The sequence below is a fragment of the Protopterus annectens genome, chromosome 13.part0, assembly GCF_019279795.1.
Source record: "Protopterus annectens isolate FY-2018-M chromosome 13.part0, PAN1.0, whole genome shotgun sequence".
Taxonomy (NCBI): Eukaryota; Metazoa; Chordata; order Ceratodontiformes; family Protopteridae; genus Protopterus; species Protopterus annectens.
The window spans coordinates 915,954,574-915,976,446 of NC_056747.1; the positions used below are offsets into that span (position 1 = coordinate 915,954,574).

General features: G+C 42.8%; 1 protein-coding gene across 1 annotated transcript in view; it reads right to left on the bottom strand.

The window, feature by feature from the left end:
* The window catches only part of BECN1 (beclin 1), a 1,139,297-nt gene that overhangs the window by 626,180 nt on the left and 491,244 nt on the right, over positions 1-21,873 (bottom strand). Inside the window, exon 4 of the mRNA XM_044054677.1 lies at positions 18,842-18,909. Within this exon, the coding sequence (XP_043910612.1) occupies positions 18,842-18,909 (68 nt within the window). The remainder of the gene's footprint in view (positions 1-18,841; positions 18,910-21,873) is intronic.

The window sequence follows — 21,873 nt, forward strand, 5'->3', positions numbered from 1 at the left end:
AAGCGTTTCAGGTATACAGACTCCTCATCAGAAGGGTTGATGGGCTTCCAGCCATCTCTCTGTTTAAGGATCTCTAGGATGTCTGAAAAGGAGACATCCTCAGAGGGCGACAGTGGGGACCCTTCTGACTCCTCGAGGTCTGTATCTGATGTGACTGACTCCTCTGGGGAGTCCAAACGCTTCCTCTTACACAATCTCTTTCGAGGGACCTCCTCAGAGGGGCATTCTGGGGAGGTTTTGGAAGAGATGCGCTCACCCGCTGGGGGATCCTGAGGACTAGGGTCTCCACGCCTGTGTGGGATCGGTTGCGCTGAGACTGACACTGGTGCTTTTTGGGGAGGAATAACCAAACCAGAGGGTGGAGCTGCTCGTGGGGACAGCACTCTCATTGCCTCGAAAGCCTTCCCTTCCATGATCCAAGGAAACCTCCATCTCCAAAGAACCAGTGGACTCCCCCCCCCCATAGCTGTGGCGGATGGCTCCAAAATTGATGCAGGAGCAGAGCTCACCAGTGCCAAGGCCCAGAGAGGTAAAGTCGGATCAGACTACTGCCTGATCAGACTAACCCCCCCGGACCTGACTGGAGAACGTTGGCTCCTGGACTCCTCGGGCTTGGACAGCACAAAGGTAGTCGACACAGATGTTGGAGCCTGGGATCCAGGGGATGGTCTCAGCTCTGACGGTACCACCAATACTGGGTTCAAGTCTTCTGGCTCTGAGGCCCCTTGGGTCGGAGGAGGAATCGACAGTGAAGGGGTAGGTCTAATCAGTTCCGATAATAATTAACAAGCACCGGTGTGGTCAGTAGCCTCCACACCACATGATCCACATCAGACAAGGTTCTGGAAGACTGACAGGAGGGAGCAGGTGAGTAAGATTTTTTAAAAAAGGTGATCTCAAGGTCGAATACACCGGTTCCAAAACTTGGGACCCGCTCCGACTGTGTACTACCAATGGCTCCATAACAGATGTGGCCTTGGTAGAAATTCTGTTGGATCTGAAAGCCTTCGGGTCCAATGATTTTCCAGGCACTTTTTCTGAAGGTACAGAGAGGTCTGAAGACGATGAGGAGGACCTTTTTGTTGACTTACCAAACTTCGATGCAGGAAAAGTTGTTTTTGGTGGTATGGACTGACCTACTTCCACAGCCTCAGAAAAGGAAGTTTTCAAAAGTTCTTTAAGAATCAGTTTATTTTTACTTTCCATAAGCACTCGAACTGAAGAAGTGACGTATGGTACAGGACTCCTGCAAATGTACTGCGCCGAGGCAGTACACACATTCAGAGTGATTGTCCGTAATGGACATTTTCTGTGAACATTTTGCACATTTTTTAAAATCCAAAGGTTTTGACTCCTTAGTTTGCTTAGACATCCTTGAGCGGTACAATTCCTTAAACACTATAAGGTTTAAAACAGTATAAACAGAATAAGCACTCTAAAACTAAAACAAACTTTTTTTTTCCTAAGTGCAGACAGAGAGAAAGAAAAGAACCCTCTAACTTAAATGGGTTCACAAAGGGTAGAGCTCTCCAATTAAAACAAACTGAAAGTAAGAAAGGAGATAAACAGCACACACACAAACACACACACGAACGTTGTAGTTTAGAAGGAGAAACCTAGAGAAGCTTTGTAAATTATACGAGCTGTCGAAAGTTACTGGTACTCTAACTAAAACGTATCAGTAATCCTATGAAGCAGAGTATACAAACAATCACAGAAAACACTAACTACTCTAATAAGATATTTTCACACAGGAAAGTCAGGATAGGGAAAATACAGGCCTAAATATAAAAAGGCCACAGAAAAGAAACACCAACTAGAAAAAACACGTCTAAACCCTGAACAATAAAGGGAAAAATAATTGCACACACTCCTACAATAGTAAAATGCTACAAAGTTATGCAATATAGAAAAATTCCATACTTGGCCAGAGCCAGTCAAAAAATGATCTTGTTTCAGCGGCAAACGAGATCTGGGGAATATCCAAAGGCATCATGGGATACGGAGTAAGCCATGAACCAGTTGAAGGCCTGGAGCTTTAGTAAATGGCCAAGTCAGAACAGAGGATCGGTTCCGAACCCACTAGTAAGAATGAAGGCAAGATAGGACAACTTCACATTGAAGTATTTAGGAGCATGGCTTAGAAATGACTCTGTGGTGGCAGCAAAGTACATGTGGGGAGAGACTAAACAGATCATCATACAAAAATCGAGAAAATGGAAGTTTTGTTATATGGATATGGATGCCAAGATACAAGTCATTAATATGTTTTTAGTCCCTTTAGTCTTAAACATAGGTCAGGCATACTTTTATCAACTGGAGAAGTTGTTGTGGATAGCAATTAAAAAAGTGTTGAAGGATTTTATATGGGAATGGAAGACAGCAATGGTCAAGTGGGATAAGCCGATTCTACCAACAGAACAAGGTGGACTAGGATTACCTAATTAGAGAGGGTATTTTAGAGCAACACAGTTAATGCTCTTATACATAGTACAAGCAGAAAACTAAAGTGGAAAGGAATGATGCTAACACAGGGAGGAAGCTCAAGAAATAAGGAGAGATTGGATTTTGGATGCAGACTCTTAAGAACAACAACCAAAATCATAGAGAGTATTATATTCATAAAATAGCTGGGAGTATTCTAAGAAACAAACCAGCACAAGAATGGAGAAATATTTTGCCGAAAGGGTTGACTGTGGTCAGGGATACAGATAACAAGCAAGAGAGGGCTGGAATTTATTGGAGAAAACTGGCAAAGGAACCAAGGTATTGGGAGCAAATAACTAGAAAGGGAAAGGTAATAGAATGGGAAGAGTCCAAGAATTTATTTGGACTGCAGGTTAGAGATTGCCTTCCATATCAAGGACTGATAGAGTATAGGCAAAGAGAAAGAAATAGGGGGCTCCTAAATGAAAAACCATCACTGGTATAGTTTAATAGAATCTAGAACAGAAGCTGACATTAAAAAACGAATAATTAGTAAACATATAAAATATTGCATGATACTTATAAGAATCAGAGGAGCTTAGAAAGGACTGGGAAGAGAGATTGGATAAGCAATTCACACAGAGACAACGGGGGATATATGTATATCGCCAAAATATGCAACAAAGTCTAGAAGATTTAGGATTGTTGCCTGGAAGTGTTTTACATAGGTACTTTTATACCCCAAGTAGACTCCAAAGATTTTTTCCTGAGGTGGATAGGAAATGCTGGAGGTGTGACAGGCAAGAAAGAGGTAGCTAGGAACATTTTTTGGAAGTGTGATGAGCTGGCAGACTTTTGGGATTCCCTGCAGACAGCTCTGTTGGAGATGCTGGGTGGGCAGATTGGACTGACTGGGGAGATGGGTTTTTTTTTTAGTTATGTTACAGAATTGGAAATGCCTAGACATAGTAAAGTCTTGCAGAGTCTAATTATGGTTTCTGCCAAAAAAGCAATTACAAGAAAATGGAAATCAAAGTCTAGACCAAGTTAACTGGAAGTAGTGAATATAGTAAGAGATAAAACAACTGGAATTGGGATCTTTAGAACAGGGAAGGAAAAAACCACATAGGAAATAATGGGAATTGTGGGAACAATATATGCAGAGCAGGAACGAGGTTTAAGAGGCATGATTTGAATGAGCTACATAATGCTTAAACAATGACTCGATGGTTTATAAGTGATGTATAATGTTTACAACTACAGTTGTTTCAATGGTGTCTGCGATGCAAATTGCTTTTAACTAAAGTGATATTATTTTGCAAGTTTTTCATTTATAAAAATATAAGATTGCCTTTGGCATATGTATAAATTTAATAAAATTTGGAAAAAAATGTGAGCTATCAAGCAGAAGGGGGCACTGCTCCTCACTCTTCTGATAATTAAGCTCATAGACTTCGCCAATGAAACCTACTCCAATGTTCCTAAGGAAAATGATAGAGAAAAGCACAGGAGTTGACTAGAAGAATCAGGAGTACCTTGGATTTGAACCGGAATATGGAGTTGGGAGATGAAGATGGAGATGAACAGGAAGATGACTATCAACAAAGAAATTAGTGAATAATGTGAGATTACAAAGCATTGATCACATTTGTGAAATATGGCTGCAGAAGTGAAAAGAATGGACTTTTTTTTTTTTTTTTTTTTTTTAACTTTGTTAAACCTGTGAGGGACTGCAAGGTATTTGCCTCGCTTCATGTCATTAATGTTTGGAGAGACACTAAGGGGAGGGGAAGAAGAAAAAGTTCAACTAAGAAAAACAGTTTCTGTTCTTAACAGTATACCTATAAAACTTTTTTGTGGTATAAATTGCATCTTATACAGTGAAGCACTTTCAGATGGGAGTGATAAGGATACTGAAGTATACAGATGCCCGTTTCCTTTCTTATTTTTTAGAATTAAGAAATGTAGGCATTACAATGCTAAAAGAAAATACGCTGAATAAAATCTTTAAGTTAACAGACTGTACTCTTGGGTTATTGGGGTGGGGGTTGGATGTAAAAGTACACAGTTCATAACATATGTAGAGCCAACATGTTCTCCTACTTTTGCATACATGAAAACCTGGATTAAGACTCTTGGTTTAATCTAATAAATTTTAAAGGGAACAAGTAAGAAAGAAAAAAAGTGAATGTAATGAACATTTTTCCTTTAGCAATAAATGATCAGATTATCTTTAAAAGTTTGCAACCAAGGGCTACATTTTCTCTTATGTATACAAGGAGACAAACTGATTATATGGTAATTAAAAGCTAGAACACTGGTTTCTTCAAGGCTAAAAGTTAATGCTTTCTGGATGCATGCAAGCTGGTTTTCACAACTGGGAGGGCAATAAAACCAAAAAAGGAAAAGAAAGCAATTGGCGCAAGAAGGAGCACAGGCAATAACGTGTCTTAGTATGGAGAACCGTATCTCTAGGTCATATAATGCCTGTGGCTACAGCTGTCTACTTAGGACAACCATTCCTTTTAGGAGGGTTAAACTTCATTATCTGAAGATTTACATACATAGTTTTGTGTGTTTGTATTATGTTAAGTATTTTCAGAGGTTTTTTTTCTTTGAGGGTTTTCATTAAAACAAAAAGTCTTGTAAAATGTTACATAGCTCAAATGGAGATGAATGACATGAAACAACTGTATAAAAGAACAACCTGCCAAACATGAGGGGTGCCTGCATCACAAAAGCTGGAACAGACATTTTTAAAAGCAGTCATATATAACAGGCTAGAATAATAAACTTCTTGTACGAAAGATGACACTCCATATTTTTATTATGGAATGTGAATGGCCATACAGCTATAGACAAAAAGGAAGGAGCATTGAATTATATAAAGAAATGCAGAGTGCAAGTAGCAATGCTACAGGAAACACATCTCTAAAGAACTCAGCATATGAATATGATAAAGAAAGGATTTCAAGATTAATATTCAGCAGAATATCAGGGAAAAAGAAAAGAGGAGTGCTTATATTAGCTACTGGAGATCGAAAAGTGATAGAAGAGAAAAAAGATAATAATGGTAGATTTCTGGTAGTATGGGGCTTCTAACAAGGGAATACGATTACACTAACATGTACTTAATATTCCACCTAAAACTGTTATTATGAGGCTTAAGAAAATCTTTGGAGAAATGATCAGTTTTCAGCACAGAATACTACTTAAAGGTCGAGACTGGAATTTGATTTACAACAGTGAGGATTGTACTTGAGGGCTCAGAAGGTAAAATATAACTAAAGAGAGAGTTGATTTCTTAATAAATTTATCAAAATATTTGGTACAGAAGACAGAGAGAATTTACATTTAATGAAATTATATTTCACAGAATGCAGGGTAATGACGTAAAAATAAGACACTGGCTTTCCCCATCTACCTGTTAAAAAGAAATGAATTTAAGGAATGGGGAGTATTCAAGCATTATTAGGGAAGATACGAAGTACTTCAGAAATTATAGCTAGCGAGTGGAGTAAAATTAAGTGGAGTTTAAAAACGGTAGAAAGAGAGAGAGATATGATTAAGAAGTAACAAAAATTATTTAAAGGGGCTAACAAAGGTTTAAGTATTGCAGAATAAGGGGAACCTCATAAAACAAGCAGAGGCACAAATGCAGAGTGCTAAAGACAAAATAAGGGAGTACCTGGATAATATGCATAAGTTTAGAAAGACTGATGTTATGCAACTGTTTGATAACTCCAGAGCACAACATTTTTAGAACAAAGACTTAGGCTACAGAAAGTAGAAAGGGTCATCACCAACCTTAGAGAGTCTATAATAAGAAAAATAACCAGAGATTCTGTAAAAATATTAGAAATATTTTGAAAATTTTATGAAAATTTGAAAAAAGCAGAGAAATGTGAAAATTAAGACAAATCACACATGGAAATATTTATGGAGGACTTAAGGTTAAAGGTAGAGGAGGTCAACAATTAATAGTTAAAATAGGAGGAGATGAGAAAAAAACTGATGTATAACCAAACTGCAGTAAAGTCTCCGGGAATAGATAGTATTCCAGTGGAAGTTTGGAAGCTAGGTGGGAAGAAAGTGATAAAGATTAGGAAGGTTTTGTTTAACAGTATTTTAAAAGGAGGGGAAGCAACAACATCCTGGTAAAAACCTGTGTTGGGTGTACTAAAGGCCCATCAGATTCAGCTTCATATAGGCCCATTTCAATTTTAAATCAAAAGTGTTTATATCTATAATGGCTAACAGAATTGCAAAGATATTGCCAAAATTAATGGAAATGGATTAATGCGATTTTGTGGAGTGGAGAAAAACGGGTTCCGGCGTGTAGATCGCAAGACAAATGCCAGCGAGCTACAATGCCAAAAGCAGAAGGCCGCAGGACTGCTAGATCATAGAGCGGTGCTGCCGAAAGACAGATACGCTGTGGGAATCCATGCAGAAGGAAAACTTGAAAAATGGAGATGTCCCCTAACGTAAATAAACGGGCTGTTTCCTGACAGTGGAAACAGCCACGCTAGGCAAACGATCGGCAAGACAAGTGGTGGAGAGTGACCAAACACTCACAGAAAGACAAAACAGCTTACCTGTAAGCCCATGTACAAGCATTCCATACCCGCAAACACAACCTGTACAGTACATCATGCTGTGGGAAGCTGACGGACAGAAAATGCCAAAGAAGCTGCAGCCGAAAAGATAACCCCCATACATGCACACTGTACACAAGACACAACAGCACAAGAATCCCTTCCCATACAGCCCAAAGTACAGTTTTGTACCTACCATAAATGTAGATGTCCGACAGACATGCAACTGCAGTCATAACATGTGGGTTGTCCTGCCTCAGGCAGCCCTCGGTCGGCCGGATTCCAAAGTCTGGGTCAGACGTCGGCTGATGTCGCATTTCTCTCTGACGTCAGAGCGGCTGGAGTACATAAGCATCAGCCGACGCCATTTTCTTCAGTGTTTCGTGCCCCAGATGCCAGGTGCCCTCCAAGGAAGGCTGTAATCAAATTGGAAGACAAAAACAGGATTCCAAACAAATAAATGAGCAATAAAACAAATACACCATAACAGATATCCCCAGCTAAGAGAAACAGGGATAGGAGTGGACCCTAGGCATAGAGGGGTATGGAGGGAGGGAAAATCCGACTGCAGTTGCATGTCTATCGGACATCTACATTTATGGTAGGTACAAAACTGTACTATGTCCTTCAAGAATGCAACTGCAGTCATAACATGTGGGTAGAATACCATAGCTTAGCTGGGGAGGAGGAATGCTCTAGGAAAAGATGGTGTGGCAATCAAACCCTGCAGGACTGCCAAGCAAAGCCTGCTCTGGATCTGGAGTATAGAGGAGATTGTAGTGTTTGGAGAATGTATGCACGGAGCTCCATGTAGCAGCTTCTAGAATGTCCTTGGTAGGCACCCCTCTTAAGAATGCTGTAGAGGTGGCTGTAGCTCTAGTGGAATGTGGTCTGACATTGGCTGGAACAGTCTTTCCATGAAAGGAATAACAGAATCTGATGCAATGTCCAATCCATTTAGAAATAGTCTGTTTCGAAATTGCTTTTCCTTGGACTGCAGGGGCGTAAGCTACAAAAAGTTGTTCAGACTTCCTACTGGCCTTGGTTCTGTCCAGGTAGTATCGAAGTTGTCTGTGAATGTCCAAGGTATGCAACAGTCTTTCCCCCTTATTCTCAGGATTAGGGAAGAAGGCAGGCAAATGAATGGCTTGATTTAAAGAAACCCTAGATACCACCTTTGGCATAAAAGTAGGGTTGGCCCTTAATGAAACCCTGTCTCTGTGAAAAATAATAATGGGTGGTATTGCCATTAGGGCCTGTAACTCCGAAACCCTTCTTGCTGAGGTAATTGCCAACAGGAAAGCTGTCTTCCATGAGAGAAATTGCAAGTCAACTGAAGCTGCTGGCTCAAATGGAGGTAGAGTCAGTTTTTCTAGGACAAAATTGAGGTCCCAGGCTGGCACTGGGGCCTTTCTTGGTGGCTTAATGTTCTTGATTCCCCTGAGGAATTGCCTTGGTAAAGGGTGAGAAAAAACAGGAGGATCAGTGTTGTATCTAGCTGAAATAGCAGATGCATGTATCTTTATGGAAGAATATGAGAGGCCGTTATTTAACATATCTGCCAAATATTCCAAGATGAGTGGGATGTTCAACAATGATGCATCATGTCCCTTGCTGGTATTCCAATTGCTGAATCTTTTCCACTTTGCTAAGTAAACCTTTCTGGTGGATGGTCTTCGAGCCTCTGTTAGTATCCGCTGAACTTCCTTGGAGAGAGATAAGCTGAATTTATTTATGGGATCTCCCAGGCTGTTAGCTGCAGTGTCTGAAGATTTGGATGCAGTGTTTCAAAATTGTGTTGAGTCAAAAGTAGAGGCCACTGAGGAAGGGCCCACCTCCTGCTGTGACATATGCTCCGTAGTAGTGGGTACCAGTGTTGTCTTGGCCAGTCCGGAGCTATTATGATTGTAATACTGAGGTCATCAGTGGCAGAGGTGGGAATGCATAGACTGCTAGGGAGTTCCAGTTGAATGAGAGGGCATCTATTTTCCAAGCTTTTGGATGGTATGTCCTTGTGCAGAATTTTGGTAGAAGATGGTTGACGTGAGAGGCAAATAGGTCCACTTCTGGCTTGCCCCATGTCGAAGTGAGTTGTCTGAAGGCCTTCGGATGTAACCTCCACTCGTGTGGATCTGTGAAATTCCTGCTTAGGCTGTCCGCCAACACATTGTCTTTTCCTGGAACAAACTGGGATTGTAACTGGATGTTTAGGCTCAGTGATTTCTCCCAAAGCTGCATTGTCAGTCTGCAAAGGGGTAAGAGTGGGTGCCCCCTTGCTTGTTTATGTACCACATCACAGTGGTGTTGTCTGTCCGTATCAGTAAATGGCCTTGCTGGAGATGGTGTTGAAAGGCCTCGATGGCATGCATTACTGCCAGCATTTCCTTTTGGTTTATATGCAGATGTGTTTCCTTTGGAGACCATTGTCCTTGTATACACCTGCCTTCCATGTGCACCCCCCCCCATCCAAGGTCTGCCGCGGCTGTAGGCATGGTGTGTTTTATCTGGGGTTTTTTGGATGACATACCCGTGCTTGCCTGGCTCACGAAGCCCACCATAGGAATTCCTTTTGTAGGCATGGAATGAGTGGTATGATTGTCTCCAAGTTGTTGCTGTGTTGAGACCAAATGCTTTTTAGGTACCACTGAAGCTTTCTCATGTGTAGTCTTGCTAATGGAACCAGGAGAATGCAGGATGCCATGTAACCCAGGGCCTGTAGGAATCTCCTTGCAGTCATCTGGGTGAGTTTTGCTAAACCTTTGAAATAATGAGTTAACTTCTCTTGCTTGTCTTCTGTCAGGTAAGCCATCTGAGAGGCTGTCTAGTTTGGCTCCTAAGAAGATTATTTGCTGGGATGGCTGCAGTCTTGACTTTTGGAAGTTGACTGTGTATCCCAGAGCTTGAAGTAATCGTATGACATAATCCAGTTTTTTTGTCAACATCAATTTGTCGTCTGCTTGTATGAGGCAGTCGTCCAGGTATGGGTAAATTTGTATCCCCTGGAGCCTGCAATGAGCAATTACTGAAGCCAGTCATTTTGTGAATACTCTGGGCGCAGTAGATAATCCAAATGGCAATGCTGAGAATTGATAATGCTCTGGCCCTGCAAGAAATCTGAGGTATCTTCTGCAGCTGTGTCTGATAGGGACATGCAGGTATGCCTCCTTGAGGTCCAGAGTAATCAGCCACGACCTCTTGCCCAGCATGGGAAGGAGTTGCTGTAGAGTCAGCATTTTGAACTTTGGTACTATGAGAAAGGTGTTTAATGCGGACAAGTCCAGTATTGGTCTCCATTGAGATTCTTTTCTTGGAACAAGGAACAGTCTTGAGTAAAACCCTGGTCTTGTTCTTGTTGTGGAACTCTTTCTATTGCTTTCATCCGAGTCAGCAGAGTGATTTGCTTGATAGCCTCTGCCCTCTGATTTTGTGGTAGGTTTGGCATGCCTTGTTTTCTTGGTAAGGTATGAAAATGAAACCTGTACCCTCGGTCTATAATGTCCAAAATCCATTTGTCCTTTGTCAGTCTGTGCCAGTTTTCTGCAAACAGAGATAACTTCCGCCCAAGGGAGCTTCTAGTTGTTCCCTGGTAGGCAGTAGAGGAAAGTCATTGAGATTGTGGTTGTGGGGCAGGTGAAACCCCTGGCCACTTCTTTGGTTTCCTGGCTGCCATTGTCGCCCCTGTAAGGGCCTCTGTATTGGCCTCTTCCTCGCCACGCCTGTTCTTACCCCTTTGAAATTTTTCTGGATTAGGAAAGGACCAGTTTTTGAAGGCCAATTCCTACTGAATCTGGGGGGTTGAACCTGGAGGAAATCTTTCACTGTCTGAACTGATTTTGCTTTTTCTTCGATGGTCTTTAACACATCCTTAGCATTTGCACCAAAAAGCTTGTTCTTTTCCAAAGGTGCATCCAGAAGTTTTGCTTTTACATGATCTGGTAGAGGTTGATCTTTTAACCAAGCATGTCTACGAATGACTGCCCCTGTCATAGCTGCCCTACATGAAGCTTCCAGTGCATCATATCCACACTGCAGGAAATAATTGCTTACTTGCTGAGTGTTATGTACAGCTTCCTGCAAAGTCTTCCTGTCTAAAGGATCAGGAGTGGCTAATGTTTTTTGTAAATCTTCTAACAGATAATCCTGATATTGTAACATATGAAAAAGGCAATTTAAAGCTCTCATAGATAAGGTAGTGGATGTATAAACCTTTTGCCCCATCTCTAATGACCTAGCTTCCCTGTTGGAGGGCAAAGGATTTTTTGAGGTGGAGGCTGAAACTCCTTTAGGCCCCTGTGAAATAGTTTCCAAATCCGCAGTATGGGCCCTGAATAAATGGGAATGAGTTTCTGGGACCCTGTAATACCTGTCTGGCTTCGCTGGAGCAGGAGGAAGAGAGTCAGGGGTAGCACTAGAGTCAGAATACAAATCATCCAGAACATCAAGTACAGGAGGAATAGCCAAGGGCCTGTGCTGAGGCTTCTTAAGGAAAGTCCTAAGGTGTTTCCTAGAATCAGAATATTCCTGACCTTGCCACTTGAAATGTTCCCTCATAGTGTGCAGAACTTCCCCAAAAGAAATATCCTCAGGAGGGGAGGCCGAGGGGATGGAATCTTCTGCATCCGAGTCCTCATAGGTCTGAAAGAACTCTTCCTGGCTATCAGAGTGGACAGAGCCCTCAGAATCTTCATCTGAAGGAGTAGGGTCAGAGGGATCAACCCGGGGCCTTTTATCAGGAGGTGGCTGGGATCCTCTCTCAGGATGGGCCTGAGAACCTCTAATCATGGAAATTAAATCAGCAGCCATGGACATAATTTGTGTCTCTGGAGTCGGCTGAAGTAAGGATTTAGAAGTAATATGCTTTGTTTTGCTGGCTGCCTTAGCCCTAGTGTAGGCCTTAATAGACATGGCCATAGGGGGCCTGGCAGCTCCACGTGCAGGAGTGACCTTGTCTACAGCAATGGTCTCGGGCATTTCCTCGTTTTCGGTATCCAGAGGAAAATCTATAACTGGCGTTGGAGTAATGTCTGGAATCGGAGTCGTCGGTAATGCGGTGTCTTCGGTTTGGAGCGGTGGAGAGACCATCTCAGAGGGAACCGGAGCACTCGCGCTAGGTTTTGGTGCAGAGTCGGTAGTAGACGCGGGCCGAGGATGTTGGTCCCGGTCTTTTCGCTTTTTGGGAGTTTGCGATGTCGGGAGATCCGACGGCATGGTGTAAGCAAAATTATCACCGAAAAAATCTTTAGCAAACTCCGCCCGGCGCCTGAGAGTGCGCTTGTTGAAGCGAGCACAGGCTACACAGGCCGAGACGTCGTGGTCTGGGCCCAGGCAAGGGAGACAGTAAGAGTGGAAATCCTTATGAGGTATTTGTTTACCACAAGAAAGACAATTGTTAACTTTTTCAGTAATTTCTGACATCGGCTGAGGCAAGAAAATGTCCCCAATGGGGTACTTAGCTTTTTTGATGACTTCGGTATCATAGAATACAGGAGCTGACCGACCGGCACTTGCGAACTGCTTCTGCTTCGGGCACCGTGCGGCAAGAAAGACTGAAGAAAATGGCGTCGGCTGATGCTTATGTACTCCAGTCACTCTGACGTCGGAGAGAAATGCGACATCAGCCGACGTCGGACCCAGACTTTGGAATCCGGCTGACCGAGGGCTGCCTGAGGCAGGACAACCCACATGTTATGACTGCAGTTGCATTCTTGAAGGACATCCATACAGTTTCCGCAGACTACCCAGACTACCGCAGATAATGTGTGGCCCACAGTGAGAACTATTGTGGCTGTCTGGCAGAGTAGTGGCAAAGCAATGTGTGCAGGAGTTAGAAAGCAATTGCAGACATTTAGAGTTTCAGACTTCACACTACACAATATGCATGCAAATGGCACAACCTGTTAACCTATCCACTGTTCAAGTTTGCAAAGGCAGAATGTGACCCTATATGTACCACTAGTGCCAAGGCTTTGTCCAAACTACCTACTCCAAGGGGCTGAGAGGTATGCAAGCAACAGAAGGGTACTGTCCTTCCACAGCCACCCTAGGGCAGTGGCTCGTGGACACATGTCAACCCTAGCAATCACAGACCACCTACCCAACATTGCAAAAGCAACCACAGTAGAAGGGAACACAGACACAAAGGGGAGGGAAAGTATGAATGGGGCACAAAAGAGTATCAACACACCTCTAAGTCCACAACAAGGCAGCATGCCCGTAAAGTGGGGGTTGTCAAACCCATCCAATGGTTGTTGCAGCTGGGGTACACACATATGCAGGGACATGTAGGCAGAAAAGGGTGCTATACAGGGTGACATCCCTATGTGATCTCTGTTGCTGAAACTGAGGCTGGGCCCTGCACCCTGATTGGCCAACAGCAATAGCTGGGTGTTAAAGGGGACTTGTGCAGTACATGCAGAACCAGTGGTGTATGCAAGCTGGGAGACTCCTGCAGGACTACATTCACTTGCCAATTGCACGGATGTGTGAACTGCACATAGAGAATCCCTAGCTGGACATGTAGTACGAGCAAGGTGGTGCGTATACTGCTGCAAACGGCCATTGTGGCAAACGGGGCGTATTCAGGAGGGTACAACACAAGATGTTGTACAGCAATATATCCAAACTATTCTGGTCTGTACCAAAGTTGTGTCTACATCCTGTTCCCTGCTACACTGGTTGCGATGAATACCGAGAGGCCATCAACAAGTGGCGTTACCATGATGGAATCTATGCACCTATATAGCCCCAGTCAACTTGGCAACAGATGCAGCACAGTGCCCAGCCAACAGAGCAAACCAATGCTGGTAGTGGAGGGATACCTCTACCATTTGGAGCATGAAGCACCACCTAAACGGTACTGGGCATGTATTGAGCGGAGAGTAAAGGCCTGCAGAGATCGTGCCATCACTGTTCGCCAGGATGAGGGGGAAGAACTGCTGAAATCACTGCCATACCAGCACAGCCCAGATGCAACAGGAGCCCAAGTGGCTACACTAAACGCAGAACTGCGGCAGAAGGTGGTAACCGGCAATGACCTGCCAAGCCTGGTAATGCAGGGTGTCCTACGCACAGTGGATGAAAATGTACTACAAGAGATGTCTTGCCAACCTGCGTCGTAGCATATCCAGGGTATAACAGAGGGCACGGGCATCCATGACCACACCTCCAGCAACACTTGCAGATATTGTTGTCAGCCAGTATCCACTCCGTAGTGGCAGTTTTATGCTCCTTAGGAAGTCTGATATGGATGGGACTGATTCCTTGGTTCTACTTACTACATCACAGAATCTGACTGATCTGTGCAGGTCTGACAACATTCTTTGGGATGGCACCTTCCCCACACGGGCTGATATAGGTCGCCAGCTGTATACATTACATGGATGTATTGGCACCCCCACCTCAGCAAGGATCATCCCCCTGGTGTACTGTCTCATGACACAGAAGTCAGAGTCTGCATACAATATGTGGGAGATACTGAAGGGTATGGCCGCAGAATAGGGATGCACCTTGGCTCCACAGTATATTATGACTGATTTTGAGAAGGCAGCAATCCATGCCAGCCATAAGGCATTCCCTAAGAGTATTATGAAAGGGTGCCTATTCCATTTTGCACAGATCATTTGGCGCCAGATCCAGCATCACCACCTTGTAGCCCTCTATGGTACGGACACTGCTTTCTCAATTGCCATCCGCAAGCTGATTGTGTTGGCATTTCTACTGCTGGAAGACGTTGTCCCTGCATTTCTGGACATTGTGGCTACTTTACCACACTGTGCTCAGCCTATTGTGGTATTTCATGACCATCATTATGTGCAGGGCAGACCACGCAAGTATGCATCCAGCTGCTCAGCATAGCAACGACTGCCATCATCCTACCCTTTGAGGTTTTGGAATCTGTGTGATGTCTCTGACATGGACTTCCCGCGGACAAACAACCAGGTGGAGGCATGGCATTGTCGGCTGAAGGTGTTACTGGGACACCCTACTGTGCAGCTATCTGACCTTCTGTCTGTGCTGCAGCAGGAACAGAACCTGACAGATACCCGACGAGAGTCTCTTTTGAGGGGGATGCCTGTGACACTGCGTAGGAAGGCTATTGTTGTAAGGGAGCATTGCCTAAAGCACATCTTGCAACATAAGTGTGACTACAGTGATGTGCAGGGTTTCCTCTGTGCTGTGGCACATTTCTACAAGTTGCAATTATATTTGGGTTTAGTACGCACCAATCACTACACACATCACTTTACATTTTGTGTTAATAAAGGCTTTGCCCACAGCACACAGGTTTCACGTTACCACTTTCATGCCCACGTGGCATCCTATGCCAGCCACATGTTCCACTGACAGTTGCACATGGTGGCTTCTAGGGGGGTGCAGAGTATAACTGTGGGGGTTTGTGTCTGCCACCTGTGGTTAGGGTGCAGGGGGTTCCTGTATTCCCACAGGGAACTATCCGCAGGAATATGTCACTGCAGCTAAACTGCCAACCTGCCATGTGTCCACATCCAGCTGTCTCACAGGGGGGTGTCACACCGCCTAGATGCCTGAACCAGAGAAAAACATTTGCCATAACACTGAAGATCCAGAGGGAAGCAGAATGTAACAAAATACCACTGTTAACGGTTACTCACGGAAGTGTCAGTGGTAGAAAGATACAGAAGATATACTGATTTCTGACCTGATGGCCAAAATTCTAAACGTATCTGGAATTCCTGTATCTTATTACAAACATTTAAAATGTTATTCTAACTCCATAAAATCAATCATAGACGAGTGGTAAGTGCTGTGGGCAAAAAAGGACTTCAGTGATGTGAAAGCCCTCAATATAAAGGGCATAGGCGAGGCCTCATCTATTGTACTTAATTTCTGAAGACAATTCAGAAAAGACAAATAGGTCTAACAAACACTGTACAGGAGGGTCACCAAATTGGTAAGAGAGGAAGAATGGGTTGTACAATAAGAGAGGACTAAAGGCACAAGATATGTTTAGAACACAGGAGAGGAACAACAGGGAAGACATCTTATGGAGATATTTTTTGAAGTGGTGGGTAAGAGGAGGTACAAAGTAAAGAGGAGGAGATCTGAATGGTACATGAAGAGATGAAATTTGAGAATGACTAAATATGATTTCAAAAAAGAATCATGTAAAAAAAATTTTTTGGACCCCCTTGGGATATCATTTTTCTTGCCTGGACTCCAGCGCACCACATCTAGATGAGATCTACCAGCTTGCCCCCCACCCCACCAGACTTGCTCTAATAATCACTGGGGTGGGTTGTGGATCCTAAGGGCAACCTGGGGGCTTGGCCATCTCTGCTTCCATCTGGGGGGGGGGGGGGCTTCTTTAAATGACCAACCTGCTTCCCTGCCCAATCTCCCATGCTTGCCACTTAAGTTTTAGGTAACTCCCCTCTTTGAACCATGCTTCCTCCAAGGCAGCATACGCAACGAATGCCCTCTCACCTGGGATAGGCATGCCCATCCCTCCCTGCTGCTTAGTCAGCTGTCCAAGCAGCTAACTCAACCACAGTCGACTGGGCCCCGAGTTAGGGCTTTATCTCTATGTTGCAGGAGCAGCTCAAAAATAAATTGAGTCCTGGAATGCATTACTGAGGAGATGCTGAAAAGGAACATAACTAATGTACTTAGGAGTTTTAAATAACAGGAAGGAAAGGAACGAACATTGAAGCACATGATTAGGGACTAGTACTAACAAGACAGCCTAAATGGACAATAGGTCTTATATCAACATCTGAAAGCTTCTGCATGTTTATAACTACAAAGAAAAGTTATAACAGATCAAAGGAAATTAAAGTACTTGGCCTTTGTTTCCAATGGCTTTAAGAGTTGATATTTGTTTGACTGTTTAGAGTAAAAAGGAGTAGTTAACTGAAAGCATAGTTTCATAGTTTAGTACTAGGCTATCTGCCCTGGGGCATTTGTAAGCATAGCCATAGTGATGTGGCTTTTGCCACCCCATAAAATGGTACAAAATGCACAGAATAGATTTAGAATACTGTGCCTCTGTCTAGTAGTGACACAGTGAAGGTCCCCTTATACAATAGAATTAGTTTACTGTGCCCCTGTCTAGAAGTGACACAGATGTGACCCCTGGGGTAAACCTACGATCTCCCATCCACTCATCAAGATTTCTCTTGAAGAGAGTCAGTGAGGGGCATGCATCACTGAACCAACCAAGAGGATGTTAAGAAAAGCCGGGATCTCTGTCAGTGCACAACTAGTCAGTGGCTGATTAAATAAATTCCCTGCACAATAAATGAACAACAAACAGAGCCCTCAGGTCAAGTCCAGAATCTAACACCTAAAAATCAAGATGCTTTTTACCACAGCAAAATCTATTATGCAGCCATGAGAACATCCCTTTTGTACTTCATGTAAAGTCTGACACTGGTTTTATTTTTTTCAATCACATTCATTAAAATAGAAAGGTTGAATGATCACACTGCCAGCTAACTGAAAGATCCCCTTACTTTGGTGTGCAACTACAAGACAGACAAACCATCAGATCAGAGAAACAGAATGTGCATCAGGTTACAGAAATAAAGCCTCTGTTTCTAGAAATCCTCCACTGATGGCTATCCCTTTCCCAGATATTTCGGCAGTTATGTTTAAGGAAGATTAATCTTGCTTCAGCTGCAGAAGGTTGGAAGAGAAAAAAGTCAGGGTAATTGATACGGTAAAATAAGGTACTTGGCAGGCACTGAACATTATTATCCTGAAGCAAGGAAACAAATGCAGCATAAGTTACTCACTTAACTGGACTGCTGATAAGCTAAAGTATTATTCAACTCTGAAAAAGATATTCCAAGAGGTATTCAAACATGAATAACTGTTTGAAATGCGATCTACCATGACAAGGTGTTTTCTAAAACTTTACAGATTCATGGAGGGTGGCTAGATATACCTGTAATACAAATGCTTCTGCTATTTTGAATAAGCTTATCAAGCCACACACTATGAAAATTGGAAAGTTAGAAAACTGCTCATGGTATCTAGTGCTTCACACAGTGCTATTCGTTTTTGAACAAACCTTTCCCAATTTTCATCCTGATAAAGCAAACCTCTATCGAGCAGAGACAGGTATCTATGCATCAGAGCAAGAATAAGTAGTTAAGGGAGCTACCAGATAAATGGAGAGATATTTTACTGAATGAATTCAGTTGTTGTTTGTCTTTCGGCTTTTCCTGGTTAGGGGTTGCCACAGTGAAACTCCACTAATGACTGGCAGAAGACTTTCACAAACGCCGAGGTGCCAGCTCGACATTCAACCTAATAAGAGTGAAAAAATTCTAGGAAAAGCAATAATACAAGAATGAGTAATTCTTTATTTCATAGTAGATAGCCCAAGAATTGGGTGCATGAACAAATTCACAGTGAAAAACGCTTTGGAATTGAATGTGTGTGGGGGGGTGGGGGTTACTTTTTCTATACCAGATGCTAAATGCTGCTCAGAAGTATATTTTAGTTTCAGTCCATAGAAGTCTCCAAAGGACTATGCACAATGCCACCACAAAACAAAAATAATGCCAATGGCTAAGTAGCAAGAGTCATTATTATTCTTTTTTAGTCTACATCACACTGTTTTCCAAAGTCTTCCTATCACAACTGGATTAAGACTTGCACAAATTCTGACTACTGAATGTTACATAAAGCTATGAAGCTACTGTCTCTCACAAAGCAGACAACTGGTATGACTGCAGCGTTTTTCCTAGTACATTACAGTACACCTCATAGCTAGGACCTTTGCTATCAAGTAAAACCTATGAAAATATCAGAAATTATATCAGTCCCCTTACCTCAGATATACCGTGCCCTCCTTCGCTGTTTTCATCTTGTTTGATGGGGGTTACAGTAACTAAAGGGGCTAAACCAAAAGAAACAAGTAACTTTAAAAAGCACAGATAAAACAAAACAGAATTTGCCAAATGCATTGCATTATTTTTTGACACATGAAATGTTCAGAAAGAAATTCTACTGTACTTTTTATTCCTAACAGCTTATTACAAAGTATGAAAAATGCAAACTACATTATATTAGGAAAATATTTGCAATAACTACATTGTTAAAACATGATTTCACCCTGATGGTACTTGACCCTATAAGAACAAATAAACAATGGCTATAGTGGTAATTAATTTATTTTCTGGTATCTGCTTTATCCTTTACAAGGTCCGAGCGAGAAGCTAGTCCTACCACTTACTTATCCAGGTAATCCTGGTTAAGATGCCAGTCAACAAAACACAGACTCACCAACACAAACAAAACCTAGACATTTTCAAATCTCACACCCCTCCATCACTTACCATTTATACCCCCTTCTTTTTTTCCTCTATTCCTCATCCTACCTGTCCCCTGGAAATATGATGCGCTCTTAAGACCTCGTCCCTATTGTTCCTCTGCTATGTTGTGAACTTCACTAGTGCTATTAGTCTTTCCTTACAAATCAGCCATAAGGCCAGAAGTCAGTTTGTCCTACTTTTTTTTTTTTTACCACAAACACTTCTGGGAGCTGGAGATTATGATCATCATGTCATAGCCATTAGGGGGAAGCCCATCTGTGAAAGGGACAGCATCTTGTGTTTTAAATATGTGCATGCAACCACAAAGACACAAATGTACCCAAGCACACACAAATGCTGTACATCAAATTATAATAAAAAAACTAGGACTTAATGGTTTACCAAGGACACCTTAGGTGAAAAGGAGCTCTAAGCACTAAGCACAGGGCTACATGATGCCCCTTGTTGTCAATCTCCCCCCTCTGCCACCCTCCCAGTGCCATGCTAGTTTCCCCCATCTTGGCTTTTTCACATCATCCAAACATTTTTTTTTTCTTGTTCTCATACATTGACCCTTCAGCTTTGCCTTTTCCTCTCTACTTTTAAAACTTCCTAACTGCACAAGACTTAACTGCACAAGACTCAACTGTATTAAGTGTGGAGGAAATAATCAGATTAAGCCTGTGGTTTGGAGACGCTAGCCCCTAGAAGTTATGGTGTTCTAGATGCTCTAGTGTGCATTTTAAAGCATTTCTCCCACACTTTTGATCCAAGTATGGTGTGAATTAAAATCATGACTAAAAAAACAAATTCAGTCTTTTTTTCTTTCAGGAAAGAAACAGGTTATGTACAGAAGACCCTTTCCAAAAGGCCACTGGTGAAGCAAAGACCTTGGCAAAGAGACTTGACCTGACCTAGAATTGACTTATTGTGGAGAAAATAACAAAAGGCATGTTACTTCAGTCAAGGTAACACCAGAGTTATCTGTGGACTTACAGAAAATGGAGAAACTTCTGCCTCCTGTTTTTAGGTTCTGGAAAGCAGACTTGGAAATATGGACAACTTGGCTCAAAGCAAACTTGGATACAACTTTAGGCAAAAGAAACCCTATTTTTGTGAAAAATGAGAAAATGATGACCCACCATAAGTGCATGCAACTCGGACACTCTTCCTATAGAGGACAGAGCAATGAGCAAAACTGACTTCCATTTTATGCCACCCTGAAGTCCAGCCTTTGGAAAATAAGTAAGCTAAGTTAAATCAGAGACATTAGGGCCCAGCCTCAAATCAAGCACTGCTGCGGTATCTAACAAGACCTCAGACTGCACAGTTCCAAGACCAGCTACTACTATATCAGAGGTGACTCATACCACCACCTCAGACGGGATCTGAAAGATTCTGATGATAGTCTTGGACAGAGAGTAGACACTGGCACCACTAAGCCATAGGCAGCCTTAGGCATAGGCCAACTAAGCGGCCACCTAGGGCGCTGCTCTAGTAGGGGTGCTTTTCCAGTATTTATTTGGTGTAGGTAGACCAGGATGGGGGCACAAGGTGATATGGTGGGGGGCGTCGTGGAGCCCTTTTGCCTAGGGCACCAGATGACCTAAGGCCTCTCCTGCACTAAGCTTGTAGAAGCCAATGTAAGATGTTCATATAAACATATACAAAATTAACCACTAAGATAGTAAAAGCCATTAGTCCAAGTACTCTCAACACCAAAACGACAGAAAGGAGCATGCCCGAGGAGAGGAGGAGACGCAACTGTTGGCTTTGTTTGACTCCTCAGAGGACAAAAGCTGCTGTGAAGCAGTGGGATCAAGACTTACAGTTTGGTTCTGGATCTTTGGCAGCTGGAAGAGTAAGTGGGGTCAAAAGAGAAAGAGTCTTTGGGTGGATCTGTATATGGTGGGCCCTGTGTGAAAGTACTAGTAAGAGAACCAAACCATCCTCCACAAAACCTGAAAGGACAATCCAATCTCAGAAAGATTGAAAGTTCTTACATAAGGTAATGGATCTAACTCACCCTTCAGAGTGCTGATACCAACAGCAGAAGGAAGATCTGAACTGAATAGACTGCATGGTAGTGATAAGGGTACAGAACTAAGGAGCTAAAGGCAGGCAAAACCAACAAGTGCAATGGAGCAAAGCCAAACAGATCAAAGGGTGGCATTATGGTCACAAGCCCAACCCCTTGGTCCCAGGACTACACGAGCTCTAACAACACTGGAGTTTAAATAGTTGGATCTGGAAATCTTGGTGTCAAAGTTACAAGAGAAGTCTGCATGAAGGAAAGGATACAGGCCTCAAAAAGGAAAATGGATCCAATGGCCCCTGGAATTGAAGAACAGACTGGATAAGGAATTCAGATTGGGGTGAAGTGTGTGGGATCAGACCAGCTTTGAAGCAAAAGAGATCAGAATGACTCTGATCGCCATCTGAGTCCTCAGACATCTCTGCATCAACTGGTCTAGATCAACTACTGAACAATTCCTGCAGAACAAAAATAATTTAATAGGCAATAACCTCCAATAGAGGTAAACTAGGAT